This window comes from Narcine bancroftii, chromosome 13, assembly GCF_036971445.1.
Source record: "Narcine bancroftii isolate sNarBan1 chromosome 13, sNarBan1.hap1, whole genome shotgun sequence".
Classification (NCBI taxonomy): Eukaryota; Metazoa; Chordata; class Chondrichthyes; order Torpediniformes; family Narcinidae; genus Narcine; species Narcine bancroftii.
Genome location: NC_091481.1, coordinates 81,533,163 through 81,551,105, shown reverse-complemented (window position 1 = coordinate 81,551,105; position 17,943 = coordinate 81,533,163). Strand labels below are relative to the sequence as shown.

The 17,943-nt window shown below is 43.7% G+C and overlaps 2 protein-coding genes across 6 annotated transcripts in view; one reads left to right on the top strand and one right to left on the bottom strand.

Annotated features, from left to right (window-relative positions):
* Window positions 1-506: 506 nt before the first annotated feature.
* fkrp (fukutin related protein) lies at window positions 507-16,264 on the bottom strand. 3 transcript variants are annotated; one of them, XM_069908513.1, is made up of 4 exons: window positions 15,584-16,151; window positions 13,117-13,240; window positions 9,123-9,272; window positions 507-8,033 (listed from the first exon to the last, which is right to left on the bottom strand). In XM_069908513.1, the coding sequence occupies exon 4, from the start codon at window positions 7,870-7,872 to the stop codon at window positions 6,367-6,369; it is 1,506 nt and encodes a 501-aa protein (XP_069764614.1). In that variant the 5' UTR covers window positions 7,873-8,033; window positions 9,123-9,272; window positions 13,117-13,240; window positions 15,584-16,151; the 3' UTR covers window positions 507-6,366. The 3 variants fall into 3 exon arrangements, with proteins under 3 accessions (XP_069764614.1, XP_069764616.1, XP_069764613.1); XM_069908515.1 differs by lacking the exons at window positions 9,123-9,272; window positions 15,584-16,151 and adding an exon at window positions 16,217-16,264; XM_069908512.1 differs by lacking the exon at window positions 9,123-9,272.
* LOC138748391 (striatin-3-like) overlaps window positions 15,801-17,943 on the top strand; it is a 55,205-nt gene continuing 53,062 nt past the window's right edge. For all 3 annotated transcript variants that reach the window (XM_069908509.1, XM_069908508.1, XM_069908507.1), the window contains exon 1: window positions 15,801-16,056. In XM_069908509.1, coding sequence (XP_069764610.1) covers window positions 15,886-16,056 — 171 coding nt within the window. In that variant the 5' untranslated portion in view covers window positions 15,801-15,885. The remainder of the gene's footprint in view (window positions 16,057-17,943) is intronic.

The following is a 17,943-nucleotide window of genomic DNA, read 5'->3' as shown; positions in this document are numbered from 1 at the left end:
GGGCTCTGTGGTGCAGTGTCTTTCTAGGAAATTGGAAGCACTAATGATGTTGAATGATTTTTGTGTATGAATTATTAGTGAAGACATCTCATTTCAAACCACACTATCGATGCTGGAAGCAAAATGCAATTAATTAAATTAACCTGGAATTGAAAAGCTGTTAATAATAATATTCACCATACAGATTCCTAATGCCTTTAGAGAAGGAAATCTGCTGCCCTCATCTGGTCTGTCCTTCATACTCTCGAGTCACAGCAACATGGATTTTGAAACGCCACACAAGCAATGAGTCCCACAGGTGGGTCGTAAATGCTGGGCCACAAGATTAAAAGAAAGTAATTCTACCACTTCTATGAGACTTCCTGGGCAATTCTAGACTTTGGGAGCAGAGCATACTCCAGGATTTTCATTTATATTGACCTTTAATATTGATCCATCCCTTGGATAAATATATGGAACTGAACTGAGCACGTCATATTTACAGACTCACTGTCGTCACAGATGCAAACAGAGAAACTAGTTTAATTCATTAGCGAAATGGTCAAGTCAACAACCTTGTTGCTAGGTTGCTATCTGATTTGGAGCAGTAGGACTTGCCCAGTACCCGAATGAAAGGAAGCAGCTGCCAGACTTTAATCATTCATTATGTCCTGTTTGTCCAAATGCTCATGTAAAACATCTGCGAGTGTTTATACACTGCTAAGTAAATATTGGTAGGACAGGAAAAAAAAACTCGCTTGTATACAGAACCTTTCACAACCAAAGATGTCCAGAGTGTGATTTACATCCAGTGAGGTACTTTTTGAAATAAATGTCTGTTATTGTAAGAAGCCGCAGCCAATTTCTTAAGTGCAAGTTTTTACAAGCATCAGCGTAACAGCATTCAGGTGGTCTCTTTTAGTGATGTTAGTTCAGGGATAAATACTGGCAGTGCATGGAGAATTTAACTGCTCAACATTTCATACAAAGCACAGAAACTCATGGTAGTGTAGCACCCTTGACCACTGACTTGCATCAGAAGTGCTGTCCTGGATTAAGCGTTCAAGTCCGATGCAGTGTTGCTTCAACTTTTTATATCCTGACTCAGAGGGGATAATGCTACACTGAACCACAGCCGATAACGAACAGCTAAATGGCGCAAAAAAAATCCTTTACTCGAGGACCAATTCATTAGTGAACTAACTCTGCTTGACTGTACGTGCTGTGAAGGAAAGGTGACGACCTTGCTAAAGTTCGTTGACACAAGGAATTAAATTTAATTTTTAAACTTAATTTAGACGTACAGCACAGTAACAGGCCCTTCTGGCCCACGAGTCCGTGCCGCCCAAATACCCCAATCAACTTACAACCCCTATATATTTTGAAGGGTGAGAGGAAACTGGAGCCTCGAGAGGAAACCCAGGCAGACACAGAGAGAATATACAAACTTACAGACAGCGCTGGATTCAAAACCACATTGCCGGTGCTGTAACAGCCTTGCACTAACTGCTACGCTAACTGTGCTGCCCCTTTCAAAGGACGTAGATCACTTTGGGATCTTCCGAGGTTAAAAACAGAAAATGCCAATAGTTATCGTGCCAGACAGCATCTGGTGGAAACAGTTAACTACAAACACCTTCCTTAGAAAGAGGCAAGAGCCTATAATTACAAAACCTCTGCTTGCTATGGGTGCAGCTTCCCCCTCTAGAAATATGGATGTACTCTCTCAGTATATTAAGAGGTACAAAAGTGCAGTGGCTACATCAATGGTCTAGTAATCATAATGCCTAGATTAATAATCTTAAATCTTAACAAGTCCAACTGATAGAACCAAAGAACAATTACAATACAGAAATAGGCCCATTTGGCCCTTCTAGTCTGTGCTGAACCTTTTTTTTTGCCTAGTCCCACTGACCTGTACCCAGTCTATAGCCCTCCATACTTCTCCCATTATGTCCCTGTCCAAATTCTTCAATGTTAAAATTGAGCCAGCATTTACCACTGATACTGAAAATCAATCCTATTTGATATTCTTTTCGCTTCAGATTTCCTACATCTGCCGTACTTTATTTTGGGATGTCTTGAGGTTCTGAAAGATTTTTCTTTACAATTCTGGCACGCGTTATAATCAGTTGGTTGATGGAGCAAAGATGAGATGATGGCCACGAAGACTGACATGAGAATCTTTGAGAAGTGGGTTGCAGCAGGGAATTCAAGGTGCTGGGAGAGAAGGTTTACCAGAGAGGCATGCTGTTAATTCTGGCACTTCCTCCTGGTGAATGTAAACCGATAATATTACTGTTAATCTTTAAACCAAAATAGATAAGATAGCTTGAACTCATTCCTATGAGTGGACCAAAAAGCTGAAAATCAACAGGCCTTAATTTTGTTTGTACTCACTTGGTTTGGTCACAATAACCCCTGATGCCATTAAATATTTAGGATGCACTGCTGCCTGTGGCTTGTTGACTGCTGGTCCCTCAGGACTCGTTAATTGAATTGGTGTGAGAGTCAGCTTGAGTTGCATGGTCCATGATGACATAACAGCCTGGGTGAGAGTAATAAGGTTCTGTGGTGCGGGATAAGTGGAGCGCAAGTTAGTTGGAGCAACTGTGAAAAGAAATTATGAAGCATCCAAGGTTCTACTATTGTTTGAGGAATGAATCCTAATGTAGGATAGCTGGAAGTAATTTACATTTTGTGTAGAAAAGGCAGACGATATACTGAAGGACCATCACATCCCAGACACACTCTTGTCTCCCTCCTCCTATCTGAAAGATGGCTCGAGAGTGAAAGCACACACCGAGAGCCTTAAAGACAGTTTCTTCCCTACAGCCACCAGACACCTGAATGAACCCCACATCAGTTAAAGCATGTTGACCTTGCTTTGTACAAATTCATACTTTTTTTCATTGTTACTCCCCCTTCTCCCTCTTGCAGCTGTATGACCTGTTAGGCTGCTCGAGGATAAAACCTTACTGTACTGGGTATAATGTGACAAATAAACATAAACCTAGACTTCACAGCTAATCAAGTGTGGAAACACAGCTGGCAAATTGAATACAGCAAGTAATGAGATAATAATAACATCTGAAAACTGTAACCCAGAAAGTTTGCAGAAATTTCTTTCACCTTTTTGAATAATTCACCTGGATTGTTTACATCCTCAAACCCCAACGTTATGAAGTGCCTGTGATGGTTGGGCCCTTTCAAGTTCACCTGAAAGTTGGTATGGCAGGCAATGCAGCTTTCCCTCAGAGATATATTTAAGAAACCTCACAGATCATCTCTTCTGCTATTATCAGACTTTTAAATGGTCCTCTCATTGGTAAAAGATGATGCCCTTGCACTGTTTCATACTTTTCTCTATACCCTGGACTGCCTTTGTTAGACTATTCCCTGGACTTTGACGTCCTATAACACCACTCCCCACGCTTTTGTTATATTTTATTGCACCACACCGTAAAGTGTGAGTTTGTTTGTCTGGATAGCATGCAAATCTATCGTGTGCCTCGGTACAGATGACAAATGAACAATTCAATTCAGCTTGGACCTACACCTTCTCATTCTGAAATGAGAATACTGGCACTAAGTCAAGGAGATTGTAAAGATAAAATGGGGCAAAACAATGACAGAATATGTACTTAAAGAGCAAGAGTTTGATATTAATACACTGAATGAAGGAGGCCAATGAAGGAAATGGTAATAGTTAGGATACAAGCATCAGGTTACACTGGTCAATGAAGATTGTACTTCCTGAATATTTTTGGATGAATTTGGGCTGCTAACCACGAAAATCATCTTAAAATTATGTACCATTTTAAAAAAATATAACCTTTTTTTTGTGATTTCCTGTCATAGTTTAAGTCTACTTCAAGCAGTGAAAACCATGAAGTGTAACATGTAATTGAAATTTCATTTTCTGCATTCACACTTGGGACGTCTTCCCGGCTGATCTTGGTGCCATTAGTGATGAAGACGGTGAAAGGTTTCACCAGGACATTGGAACCATGGAAAACCGGTGTCAGGGCAAATGGAATCCATCAATGCCGGCCGATTATTGTGGGACACTGACATGAGAGGCATCAGATGCTGAGTACAAACAAAAATCAGCGGAAAGACATTCTTAGGTCGGTTAATCAAATGTAATGTTTTCAAACTTTTTTTTCCACTCTCATACCACCTTAAGCAATCCTTATGCCATAGGTGATCTGTAAGGGATTGCTTAAAGTGGGATGTGAGTGGGAAGGGAAGGTTGAGAACCATTGCTGTAGATCCAATTGTTACTGAAATATTTTGCTTAAGAAAAATTGTCATTGGCCCATTTCCTTTGGAGTACTGAAATCCTGCACATAACGAATCCATTCGGTAGATTAAAACAGTGGTTTTTCAAACTTTTCTTTCCACTCACATACCACTTTAAGTAATCCCTTACTTAATCACAGAACTCCTACAGCATCATTATGTGATTAAACATGCTGAATTCAATAAAATGTAATTTAATATTTCTCCAACTTCCTATGTGATGCAGCAAATCTGAAATTATCTGAAGTTGTCTATCATAAGATCCATATTTTTTTCAGGAAGTAAACCTTTTGGAAAAAAAATGTTGTCTCGTGTTATTAAGCCTGGATCTCTGCTAGGAAATCCAGAGAAGACCTGGAGGAACTGATGGATAAAGCCTCATGCATATAAATGACAAGGATAGATGTACTGGAAACCTAATTTCATGGGCAATGGTTTAGTTCATCAAATTGTGGTTGCAGTTGGCAGCATGTTTTTCAAATAATACATCATAAATTTAGCTGCGACTGGGACATGTTCAGTACAGACCCTGCACTATCACAGCACACCCTTCAGTGCTCTTTATATCTTGCCATTTCAAGTTATGCCAGCACATAATAATATGGGGTCACTTTTCTTTTCAGTCCGTTGTATTGGGAAGGGTTGTGGTTGTCACGTGACAGCATTGCCCCCTTACCTAGTTGGAGGACATATCAGCTGCCAATCAAAGTTTGGTTCCGCCCCACCCATTAGTGCATACTTTTCCTTCACCCAAGCAAATTACCTGGACTGGACTCTCCAGCCTGCCTGTACTTGGCCTTGGGCCATTGGCTATTGTAATTGGATTGACCTTCCTGGCACTGAGTCATTATCTCTGCTAATGACCTGGGCTGGATGCTCCAACACTATAAAGGTGCTATGTGTTCTTTGTTCTCCCTCTTTGCCAGCTTGGGACCACTCTGCTTCACTCCAGGCCCAGAAAAGTAGAAAGGCGCTGGAGAAACTTGGTAAGATGTGCACTGTTAAAAGGGTTGGGAGCATTTAATTAGTCTCCCTTGTAGCATAGAGTCAAGGGGTGGTGGGGCATCAGTGATTTTTCTTTGATCATTGAATGTACAAATTCATTGTATGTGTGTGTGTGTATTTTGTTCCCACACTATTTTTCCCCCATTTGTCATTAATTGTACGCGTGTTTCAGTGCCACTTTACTTTCCCACTGCCGCTGTAAACTGCACGTGTGTGTTACCATTTCCCAAACTTGCCTTCTGTAAAAAAAATCCTTCCCTACCAAAAATGTGAGTCCACAGTCCTTGCCTTTGAGACCTACCAAACCTGTTTCCTCACTCACAATAATTGCCGCTGTGAGCCGGGTCTCAGAGGTCTTGGATGGACACAGGCGTGGGGAAATGTTCTGGAACAGGGGCAAAAATAGCCAGTCCAGGCACCGAGGATAGGACTCCTGGGTGAGAGGGAGGGATTTGAGTGCTTGGCCAGTATGCTGGCAGACCACGGTCTAAGCAGTTGGACCCACATGGTTAGAAATTGCCCCCTCCTTAAGAAGACAGGGTACCCCAAAGCCAAAGGGAGTCAAAGGGGTGCCTTTTGGCTGTTTGCGTCCCTTCTGAGACACCAGGTCGGGATTACTAACCAAATCCAGTATTTTGCAATCAGAAGGACAGGGAGTTAGAAGAGAGTCTTTGAAATAGACCCTTGTGGTATGGTCTGTTCTTTATGAAAAACTGTTTACATCCCTCAATTTGTATATTCAAACCATATCTTATGCTATAGATTTAAAGACTGTGTGAATGAATCAGAAGATCAGGCCTAATGCTTGACCACACAGTGCTTAGGTGTGGAATTGCTGCTTCTGTGTGGATGCCGCATCTCCCATTGGGAGTCACTCGATCCGGGTGACAGGCAAAGGGATAGGATAAGGTTGGGTAAACCATGACTGTCACATTTGTACACGAAGAGGGGCCAGACTGTGCTCGTGGAACTGCCTCCCAGTAAATAGTCAATGCTCCCCAACAATAGTACCTTGCAAAACATTCTAATATCCAGAGACCTCCTCACTGCTCCATATCTCATTCTGAAATACCCCACTTAGTCCACCATCTCCAATCTTTTCTTTGCAGGATTTGGATACTGAGGGTTTTCGATAACCCCTTCCCCAAATTTCAATTCTAGGAAGCGCCTGTGATTGTTGGGTGCATACGCAGTCATCCCAGCAAACTGCATGGGTACCAGTGGTTTCAGGAAATGCTCAGGGAACTCAACATCCTGCTTGTGATCCAGCCAGGTGTTTTTAGTCATTATTCCTTCCGTGGCATAGAAGGGCCACAAGTCGACATGCAAGTGGTTGCTTTCACTGTACTGTACTCTGTAGAATTCCCCTTCCACCGCCTTTTCCCAGACGTAACCGTTCTCATCGACAACCGAGCCCGCATCCAGACTCCTCAACAACTCACATTTCTCCACGTCTTCCAAGTAAATTCCAAGATCCACATCGTAGTCCCAAGGAATGATGTCCTGTTGACGGACTGCTCCCAGTAGTGTGCCACCCTCCAACCAGTAGCGGACACCTGATGATTCCAAGATCTTTATGACGTATTTGGCAGTCTCGCGCAAGGCTTTGAGGCAGCAAGGTGGAGTCCATTTGTTCTGATACAGATACTCAGGTGTGTCATCATGCACAGTGCCGAAGCATCGAGGAGTGTCTTTGTTGCATCCGTACCACTGCTCTTTCCCATCTGCCTGGACCACACGTTTTATGCCAAAGTCTTTGAAGAGGTGGGCCAACCTTGCTTTCACTTGGTTGTCGGCCTTCCATTGGTTGTGGGCTGACATGTACAGGGAGCGGTGATACGAGGAGAAAACAACATTTTCTGCTGTCTTCACCTTCCAGCCATGTAACGAAGACTGAATGAAGAGGGAGGTCAGGAGTGGTCTCAGCATAGGCTGAGAGAGGTTGAACAAGTCTTCGGTCCGAAGAAGAACCACAGTGTCTCCGCCGATGGCATCACAAATCCGACCAGCAGAGAGGCTGTAAACTGCACTCCATTCCTTCAGGTTAACCCGCAAGTTCAGACACTGAAACATTCCATAAGGCTGAACAGGGGCTGCGACTATTCGAACTTTATCTTTGTTGACCTCAAATTCCTGAATGAGGCGGTTAACTTGCTGAGCGGAGTCCATCTGCACCCCATCTGGCACCAGAAGGGTGTACTCCGTTTTGATGTAGAATTCAGGTCTAGTGGCATACTGTGGCTGAACAGGAGATGCTTTCAACAGGACCACCTGAATATTCTGCTTACTGGGAAGGTCTAATGGTGGGTAGGGTAGTTTGTCAGCCACCACCACAATGGGTTGATCTGGCCTTTCCTTCATGAAGGACTGCACAACGCCTATTACCCAGTTCTCAAAGTCTTCAAACTCCCGTATCAACACAGTGACGCCAGTGGCTTGTGAAACTGACAGCCCCTGAGAGGCTGTTTTTCCAGGCTCTTTGTGCTTGAGCAGTTGCTGTTGGGTTCTGGAGACATAGTAAAGAACCACCAGGTTAATCAGTATTGCCCCAGTCAGCAGCACCTGGCATAAACTAATCCGCATTGGGCTTGCTGTGATTTTGGAAGTGTTTTTCTTAAATAGCAGCTTTTCTTAAATACTTTGCTGTTGTCTTTTGACCTCATAACAATGAACAGCTATATTAGGATTCTGATTCTTGGCCATATTAGTAACCAATTCTTCACCAGTCTATTGTCTTGATGGATCTAAAGACAAAAGGAAACTTTTATGAAGAACATGGAATAAATCTCTGTGGCTTGATGAAGACCCCCAGAAAGGGTGTGTACAAGTTTTCTAGTCTCCCTCTTGCTGCATCTTTCATTCCTTTGCAGGCATTGGGTCTCCTGAAATTTCTACCACTATTTCTCTGAGCATGTCACTCCTGATCCTGCTCTCTGCTTCTGTACAAAGAAAAGGGCAGGGGACATTGAACTATTGTCCTGCTGTTGCTTTCCTGTAATTTCAAACTGTGGAGCCTCACTCCTTCCTTAAACCCCTCCTTCAACTGCTGGAGGAGCAATACAGACTTACGACTGCAATTCAGACCGAGGGGATCGGTCGTATCTCGGAATGGACGTATGTCGGCATTGCGTACTTACCTTTTTGGGGTCTATAGGCTGGGATGGTCATCTTGACTCCTCTGTGCATGCACGAGTCTTTGGTTGGCATATGCGCGGTGGATTGACATATTGAAGTTCGGTTGGCACATGCACGAGAGTTAAGTGCCCTAATAATATTGAGTTTGCACCCTTAACTCTCGCACATGCGCCAACCGAGCTCCAATACGTGAACCGCGCATGCACCAACCGAAGACTCGTGCATGCGCAATGGAATCAAGATGGCCGCACCAAGTCTATGGACCCTGACTAACAAGGTAAATATGCATTTTTTGGCTCTTACATGCCTTGTATCCCTGTTATAGTTTGTCAAATGCAACATAAACCTGAAAATTTTATATATTTTCTTTAAATTTTTAAACAAATTTTCGGTCATATGTGCGGTTGGATGTAAGTTGCATAGGTCGCAAGTCAATGTTCCACCGAGGCACACTCTAATCGGATGGCATTGACATCGGCTTCTCCGGTTTCTGCTAGCCCTTACCCATCCCTCTGTTTCCTTCCTCCAGCTCTCCATCCCATCCCTCTCCATTCACACAGAGCCATATCCCCCCAGTTTGCTGGTCTGCCCTCCATCCCTTACCTACCTATTACTCCTGCCTGTGGGACTGTGCTCCTCCTCCTGTTGTTCCCCCCCTCCCCATTTTGTTCAGGCGCCTGCCCACATTTTGCTCATACCTTGATGAAGGGCTCAAGCCCAAAATGTTCTTTAAGCATTTTTATCTTTGCTGTATAGAGTTCACTGTGTGACCGGCCGAGTTTCTCCAGCCTTGTCCTTTGACTTCAATCGCAGCGTCTGCAGTTTCGTATTTTACTCCTCGCAAATTACTGCAAATTCGCGTGGATTTCTGTTATAGGGCATATCTTCTGAGAGCTGTCATCAATTTTATTTGTACCAAGATGTGATAAGATCCTCTATTTATTAAAGGCTGTGGATTCCAACGATTGTTTGAGAGCGAGAGTTAGAAATTCACTACTTTGAAGCAAAAATCCAGGTTGTTACTCTTGACCCAACAATGGCTGAATCACCTTTGAGTACTGACTGAGGAAAAGGTATTTCCCAGTCCACTGGGGAACTATTAAAGTCTGATTAGGTCCAGTCCCTCCTCTCAGGTGCTCATTAGGAGGAATAGGAAAGTTCTTTCTTTTTAAGACATGCAACATAGTTACAGGCCCTTTTGGCCCATGAGCCCATGCCACCTAATTACACCCAATTCGCCTAAAAACCCCAGGACATTTTGAAGGGAACTAGAGCCCCTGGTGAAAACCCAAGCAGACACGGGGAGAACGGACAAACTCCTTACAGACAGCGCAGGTTTGAACCCAGGTCCCAATCGCTGGCACTATAAGTGTTACACTAACCCCTAAACTAGCTGTGTCACCCAAACATCCTGACATCTAGGTGAATATTTATCCCTTCAAGACACACAAAAATATTCTGATGACTTATTTCATCAACATTTGTAGGTTGTTTCGTTCATGAATACAATTTTGCTGGAATTTAGAAGAATGAAAGGGGATTTTATAGGAACATTTAAAATTCTGAAAGTCATAGATAAGATCAAGCTAGGTAAGTCGTTTCTATTAGAGTGGGAAACTAGGGGACATAGCCTTAAGATCCAGGGTAGGACAGAGATGAAGTGGAACTGCTTTTCCAAAAGTGGTGAATCTATGGAATTTGCAGCCCATTAAAGCAGTGGAGGTGACCTCAGTAAATATACTTAAGACAAAGTTGGATAGATTTTTTACATAGTACGGGAATTAAGGAATATGGGGAAAGGGCAGGTAGGTGGAGATGAGCCGATCATCAGATCAGCCATGATCACATAGAATGGCAGAGCAGGCTCAATGGGCCGAATGGCCGACTCCAGTTCCTATTTCTTATGTTCCCTATAAGTACTGTTCTGTGTGTAGATTCTCGTTATTGAAACCATCATGTAAAGAATGAGATTAGACAATTTCAACAGTAGAAATGCCAAGCTGTTAACTGACACAAAATAACAAGGACTTAGACAAAAGTAAAATGTCTTGGCAAATAATATGGTCAGATGAAAACTGTTTCACTGTCTATAACCAAGCACCAAAGGAAGGAGTATGTATGAATGTAGCACCTGTCACAGCCCCAGGGCATTATGAAGTGTAGCTGTTACAGTAGAAAAACCAGGCAGTCAATAACAATGGACATCAAAGATTTTGCTTCCTGAATACTTTTGGGTGTATTTATGGATTTGGGCTTCTGATCACGAAAATTACCATAAAAGTTTCCTATCACGTAGCATTTTTAAAATGTAATCTATTTCCTGTCATATTTTAAGTCGACCTCAAGCCCACAAAACCAGGAAGTTCAGTGTGCCATTGAAAATATTTTTTGCATTCTCACTTTGACGTCTTCCCTGCCGATCTTGGTGCCGTCAGTGCCAACCACGGTGAAAGGTTTCACCAGGACATTGCGACCATGGAAAAGCAGTATCAGGGCCACTGGAATCCATCAGTGCCGGCCGACTATTGTTGGACATTGACATGAGAGGCATCAGATGCTGAGTACAAACCAAAATCACCAGCAAAACATTTTTAGGTCGGTTAAACCAATGCAACGTGTCAGCGTCATTATGCTAAATTCAATAAAAGTTAATTTAATGTTTCTCCAACTTTCTCTCTGATACAGAAAATATGAAATCATCTCTGTGTTCAGCTTAAAGTTGTCTATCAAAATCCCTAATTTGTTTTTCAGGAAGCAAAACGATTGAAAAAAAATTGTTGTCCAGTGTGACGTCACTGCAATCTGCAGTTACGTAAAATGACATAATCCTTTTTTTAAATGTTGATAGAGAGCACTCCCTTTTTATGGTATCATGAAACTTTCCCCTGCACCTGAGGTAGATGGGTTTATGTCGCAGTCAAAATACAGAAGCCAAATCATCAGAATGGATTTCAACTAGCTGCCTGTCTGGGGGACCAGGTTGTGGAGTGTTGCGGGAATACTCGTTTTGACTCAAATGTTTGTTTGCCAATTCTCAGCCATGACTAAGAACAACACTTTCAGGTTACCTTCTGCAATACTCATTTTTAAGATAATATTTTTTATTATGTCGAAGTTACCCAAAAATATTGTATTAGATTGTGCCCTCTCTGTATCTTCCTTCATCTTCTCAATTTTCTGAGATTCAAATATGATTCTTTTGTATATCATAATTTCCATTACTCCACCATTGGTGGTTATGACTTCAGTTGGCAAGGCCCAGTGTTCTTGGATTTCTCAGTAAATTTTTTCATCTCTTAACCCTACTTAAAACACAAACTTTGTCATTTGTCTTAATGTGACTTAGGGTTAATTTTGTCCCATGAAGTGTCCAGGGACGTTTTATGAAATTAAAGATTCAAGACGAATACATGTTCTATTGTGAGAGAGCAACATGAGATCAGACTGGTGTCTTATTGAAACATGATAGTGTAGTGGCCCGCGAACCGAGTCGTGACCCGGCTCACAAAATGGCCGGCGAACGCGGCGATAACAAGGGTCCTGCGGGGACCAACGATCATCATCCCGCGTGACCTACCGCACAGCAGGAACACAGGCCAGTCAGAGGCCGGCACTGCATTGATGTCACTCCTGTCGTCAGAGGCAGGAAGTGACTATAAACAGACTTATTTTTTTGTTTGGTCAGCTCTTCGACCTTGACCGACTGTGTGTGTGTGTGTGTGTGTGTGTGTGTGTGTGTGTGTGTGTGTGTGTGTGTGTGTGTGTGTGTGTGTGAAACTGTTCTACAGTAAAGGATGGTTAAAAAAAAACCTCTATTGCTGATGCAGAGATTGCTATTTCAAGTGCAAGGTGGATAATATTTAATTGGCGAGAAATATTGACAGAGAAAACTTGGGTACATGGCTACATATCTCTCTAAACAGTGGAATAGACACGAGGTTAAATTGGCTAGTTCCTTATGAAGTGATGTTAAGGGTGAGGCTCACTGAGGGATAAACGCTTGCCAGGACACTTGTTGAACGGCAGCAGAACAGTGACATGATTTCATGACATCTGTGAGCAGTAAATAATTGATGGAATGGAACACTGATTGAGAAAGAAGAGAGCAGAGTTACATTTTCTCATCCAAGTTTTTTTTAACGATTTCTTTCCACACATGTTCTGCAAACCGAAAGTAGCATCCAGTGGCACAAGAATACCTTCATTTCTCTCTGCCATCAGATTTCTGAATGGACAATGGACTGCAGACACGACCTGGGTTCTCTTATTTTTTCACCATTTTTAAAAAGAAAATGAATTTATTGCAATATTTGCCCTGTAACGCTGCCACAAAATGATGAATTTCATGACATGTTCATGTCAATAAATTCTGATTCCTAAAAAAAAATCCTAAACGCTTCATTGTTGGAAATCTTTTCCGACCAATCTGCTGAACAACTGACTTGGAGACGTCTGCTCTCTGGTACCCTACTGAAGTCCCCATTCAAGGAGCTTTGGCAGAATATTCAACCATTCATTTACCTGTACACGTCTCAAAATGAGCAAAGAAGTAATGCTCAGGATTGCGTGCCCTGAATTTAGTTCAGGGATTGTAGCATTCTGACAATTGCCCTGTTTTAGCACAGACAGAATCGAGACTGAGAGGACACCTTGAGGTTGTTTTTTGAAGAAACAATCGAGAAAGCAGTTTACCTGAAATTATGGAGAGACTGTTCTTTTGTTAGTTTAAATGTTTCTGTCTTAACATCTGTTCAGGATGTGAAGCTTTGTTGGTGATTTCTGTGTATTATGGGATATACACAAATGACCATGAAACCTGGATTGATTAAAGAGAAACTAATTAATTTCTACACCGAGTCATACTATGCCATTTACTACACACAATGAGAAGAAGGAATTGAGACTAGTTTACACATAATCATGCTCAGTCACAGGAAGAATCTGAAATCTCTACACTGACCACGCCAGAGGTCAGGTGTGAACCTCAACCAATGGAATTGTGAGCTCAATGAGCTACATACACAACTATTACAATAGCAACTCCACGACTACAATATACAAAATGTGGCAACCGATTTTTGCATCCATACATTCATTTTTGCAATTTGACCATCAAATATCATTTAGGACATCAGGAGAATTCTTTTTGTCTTTGAAATAGTACTCGCCAATTCTTTTCCATTCAGTGGTGAGGTCTCTTCCACTAAATAGCACCTCTAACACTGCAGCAGTCCCTTGGTGATACGTTTGTCATCAAATCTGCAATATTTGCGCAAAATCACTAAGGACTCCTTTCACTCCACATACAGCATCTTTCAGCTGTTCCTGTCAGGAAAGAGACACAGGAATATTAGAGCCAGCACCAACTTCTTCCTACGGGCAGTGAGAACGCTGAATACCCAAAGAAACTGCTCACATTGACCCTCCGAGACTCTCCTATTAATGAAACAATATTTATTTATACATAGGAATAGGTGTCCTGCGTGTGTATTGTTTGTATATGTGTTAAGTCTAGTTGTGTATCTGCGTGTTCTGCACGGAGGACTGGAGAATACTGTTTCATTGGGTTGTATTTCTTATGCACTTATGATCTTATGCACTGCCAGAATGAGAACACCTGCAAATTTGAGGAACAACATCTCATCGTCTGTATGGCGTTAACTTCAACTTCTCCAGTTTCCGTTAAACCATCACCCATCTTCTTCCCCCTGTTGCCTTTCTTACAGCTCTCTCCCTCTTCTATTTTCCCAGTCTCCTTTCAGAGCCAAAAATCAGTTCTCACCTCTCCTCTTATCATGTCCAATTAATATCTTCTGTTGGACTGGACTCCTGCCCAGGCCAGGATTCAGTCTCTTTATTCTTACAGCTTCCTGCTCTTTGGTTATTCCTTGAAGAAGGGCTCAGGCCTGAAATGCCGGTAATATAGCTTTACTTCCTTTGGAGGCTGCGAGACCGGCTGTGTTCCTCCAGCATTTTTGTGTGCGTTTTAATGAACTGAATTTGACTTCAAGTCAACTTTATTGTCATGTGATTGCAGAAAACACAACCCAATGAAACAGCCCTCAGTGCAAAGCACACAGACACACAACTAGACGTAACAATACATCTACAGGACAAGTATTTCATCTCTACAAATAAATAAAGTTTCATAAATATGAGAGCCTTGAATGGTTATGTGCGACCAGTTCCTTTGGCCGTTCAGTGTTCTACGTGCCCGCGGGAAGAAGCTGCTCCTCAGCTTGGCTGGCGGTTATCCTCCTGTAACTCCTCTTCCAACAGGGGATCAGCTGAAAGATGAGGTGGGCAGATTGGAAGATTTTTTTCCCCCCTCCCCTCCCCGACATTGACTCCTGCTGTTCACGTCGATGGGAGGGAATCACCAGTGTCCTTGCGGTCCCACGGACTGACCTCCGATCCATTTCTCCGTGTGAACGTTCCTGTGATGTGCATGTAGCCCTTCGGTTTTTTTTTCTCTCTGTCACCTCAATCCACTGGTCTTAATGCCACTCGTGTTCTGTCCCATTAACCCTTATTTTTCCCCTGTCCCCTCAGTCCACTGGTCTGGATGCCACTTGTGTTCCGTCCCTTTAACCCTTATTTTCCCCCTGTCCCCTCAGTCCACTGGTCTCGATGCCACTTGTGTTCCGTCCCTTTAACCCTTATTTTCCCCCTGTCACCTCAGTCCACTGGTCTGGATGCCACTTGTGTTCCATCCCTTTAACCCTTATTTTCCCCCTGTCCCCTCAGTCCACTGGTCTTGATGCCACTTGTGTTCCATCCCTTTAACCCTTATTTTCCCCCTGTCACCTCAGTCCACTGGTCTGGATGCCACTTGTGTTCCATCCCTTTAACCCTTATTTTCCCCCTGTCCCCTCAGTCCACTGGTCTTGATGCCACTTGTGTTCCATCCCTTTAACCCTTATTTTCCCCCTGTCCCCTCAGTCCACTGGTCTGGATGCCACTTGTGTTCCGTCCCTTTAACCCTTATTTTCCCCCTGTCACCTCAGTCCACTGGTCTTGATGCCACTTGTGTTCCATCCCTTTAACCCTTATTTTCCCCCTATCCCCTCAGTCCACTGGTCTTGATGCCACTTGTGTTCCATCCCTTTAACCCTTATTTTCCCCCTGTCCCCTCAGTCCACTGGTCTTGATGCCATACCTGTTTGACTGCAGCGAGTGAAGTGCCTCCATTCCTTGGTCCTAATGCCTGTAACAATAAGCAACCAACCTGATGGCTGTTGCCCAATTATTTGCTCCTCTTTAAAACCTTTTTTCCTGCAGGCAGCGCCCCTCCCCCCCCCCCCCACCCCACACCCAGGCCCTCTCTTGCTTGGAGGGCCCACTCTTCAGCAGGCGGCCTGCCCCTTTCGCCACTGCGCATGCGCGGGCGCATGCGCCGCCGCCGCCGCCGCCGCGGCCTCCTCTCTGGCAGGAGGCGGCGGTGGGGGGGGCGGCAGCAGAATGGAGGGGCAGGCCGCCGCCATGGCTCCGGCTCTGGAGAAAATCGCCGCGGACCACCCCGGCGAGCCCGACGCCTACACCGTGCCGGGGATCCTGCACTTCATCCAGCACGAGTGGGCGCGCTTCGAGATGGAGAAGGCGCGCTGGGAGGCGGAAAAAGCCGAGCTGCAAGTAAGGGCGCGGGGAACCCGGGCGGGCGGGAGACTGAAGGGAAACGGCTCCCCGTCCCTGCTCCTTGACTCCAGTCCGGGTCGAGTGCCGAGGTCAAGCCAGTGGGGGGGGGGGGGGACCGAGTGGAGGCGGAAGGAGGGCGGCTGCTGCCTTCGTTTACCGTCTATTGTTGCGGAGGCGGGGGAGGGGATGGAGCGCCGCCATCTTGAAATTCAAGATGGCGGCCCCTGGTTGGTGGTGTCACCAGCCAAGAGACCCCAGGCAAGATAATAATTGAAATGAACACTATTGCTCACCCCCATCTACTAAATTATAATTAATGCACTTTGCATTGTGGGTTCTTGTAATTCAAAAAAAAGTCTGTCCAAGTTTGCATCCTGGACCTGCTGGAGGTAACTCTCTCCAAGTGTCAAGATTTCATGCTCCAAGTGGTTTGGGCCAAATGTGTGTGTGGATTGTTTTTTCTTTTGGTTGCAGCTTGGTAAATGACACTGGGGCTTGTTGCGTCTGGCCCCGTTTAGATTTGGTGATGTGGCTTCTTTGTTGGGTCGCTGCAAGGACTGGAGAGCGGCCAGGTTCTCCGTCCCGTCCCCCCCCCCCCCCCCACCACCAAATGGCAGCCGTGTGACTTGGTGGGTGGGTGAGTCCGGTATGCTTTCAGTCGCCAAAAAAGGGGGAGCTGTTGATGGGCAGCATCGTTTAATGAATTTCCGTCGCTGTCAAATTAATTGGGATAAATGACTAATGAATTGTTGTTTGGCCATGCAGATGAAAGGTTTGAGCAGGAGCGGGCAACCTGTTGTTGCCAAGGCGTATTTCCTCAATTAATTTTACTTTTTTCTTTAAACACATTCGGTGTTTCAGGTTCTCCACTGTTTTTGCATTTTTAGCTCTGAAACATGACCTGCAGCTATTCTAGCAATTCTGTCATTTGATGTATTCTATCAGGTGACAACTGTTCTTAGAAAGCCCAGATCCATTTTTAAACTGGGACACAGACCTAAATTTGGGACCGTCAGTGGCTAAGACATTTTATTCCCTTTTGGTTGAAGTCACCTTGACATAAATCAAGCAACAGTGTTGCAATAATTAATTAGATTTCCAAAGGAAAAGGATGGGCAGTGACAGATTCATCGCTGAAAATTAATATGTGGTTGGCAGGATAAAGTAAGTTGTCCTGATGCAGCAAGACCGAACAGTGAGTGAAGTTATGCAACAACCCATTTACTAAATGGTCATGTGCTGATTGATGAAATGGGAGTTGGTCTGCTCCTGTCAGCCAATATTTCACAATTTTTCGTGGGAGGGGAAGCGAGAAAGGCGAGTGACCTACCGTCAGTTCCTTTGTCAAGGTTACCGTGTAATTATTGATGAAAACAGGATGTTTGTTTAGTTTTCACCCTTCCACTCCTGACCTCCCACCGCCAATAGGTTGAATGTGATATTGTGACTGCACTGCAGCAGTGTAAATGAAAGTTTGTGACCCCAAATTGCACTTGAATAGCAAAAAAAAGGAATATTTCTTCAATCTTTAAACTCCACATTTGGGATGTGTGAAAAATGGACTTTGGATCAACAAATAGAGTTGAACTTGTGCTTGATTATCCTTTGAACTTTGGTATTTGACCATAATAATCTATCAGTAGTTGCCTTAAATTGGTAGTAAGTCCTTTCAGATATTTTAATGTCAGGACCAAAATTTGTCGTCATGAAATTCGTTGTTTTGTGGTAGCGTCACAGTCCAAACATTTATATAAACCACCTTACAAAATACATTAAAATGGTGTAAGAAAAAGTCAAAGTGAGGCAGTTTCAGTGGTTCATTGTTCATTCAGGAATCTGATGGTAGAGGGAAAGACGCTGTCATGGTGCTACTGAGTGCTCACC

Coding starts and splice junctions, on each gene's coding strand:
- fkrp (XM_069908515.1), bottom strand. CDS start 7,872: ATGCGGATTAGTTTATGCCAGGTGCTGCTGACTGGGGCAATACTGATT.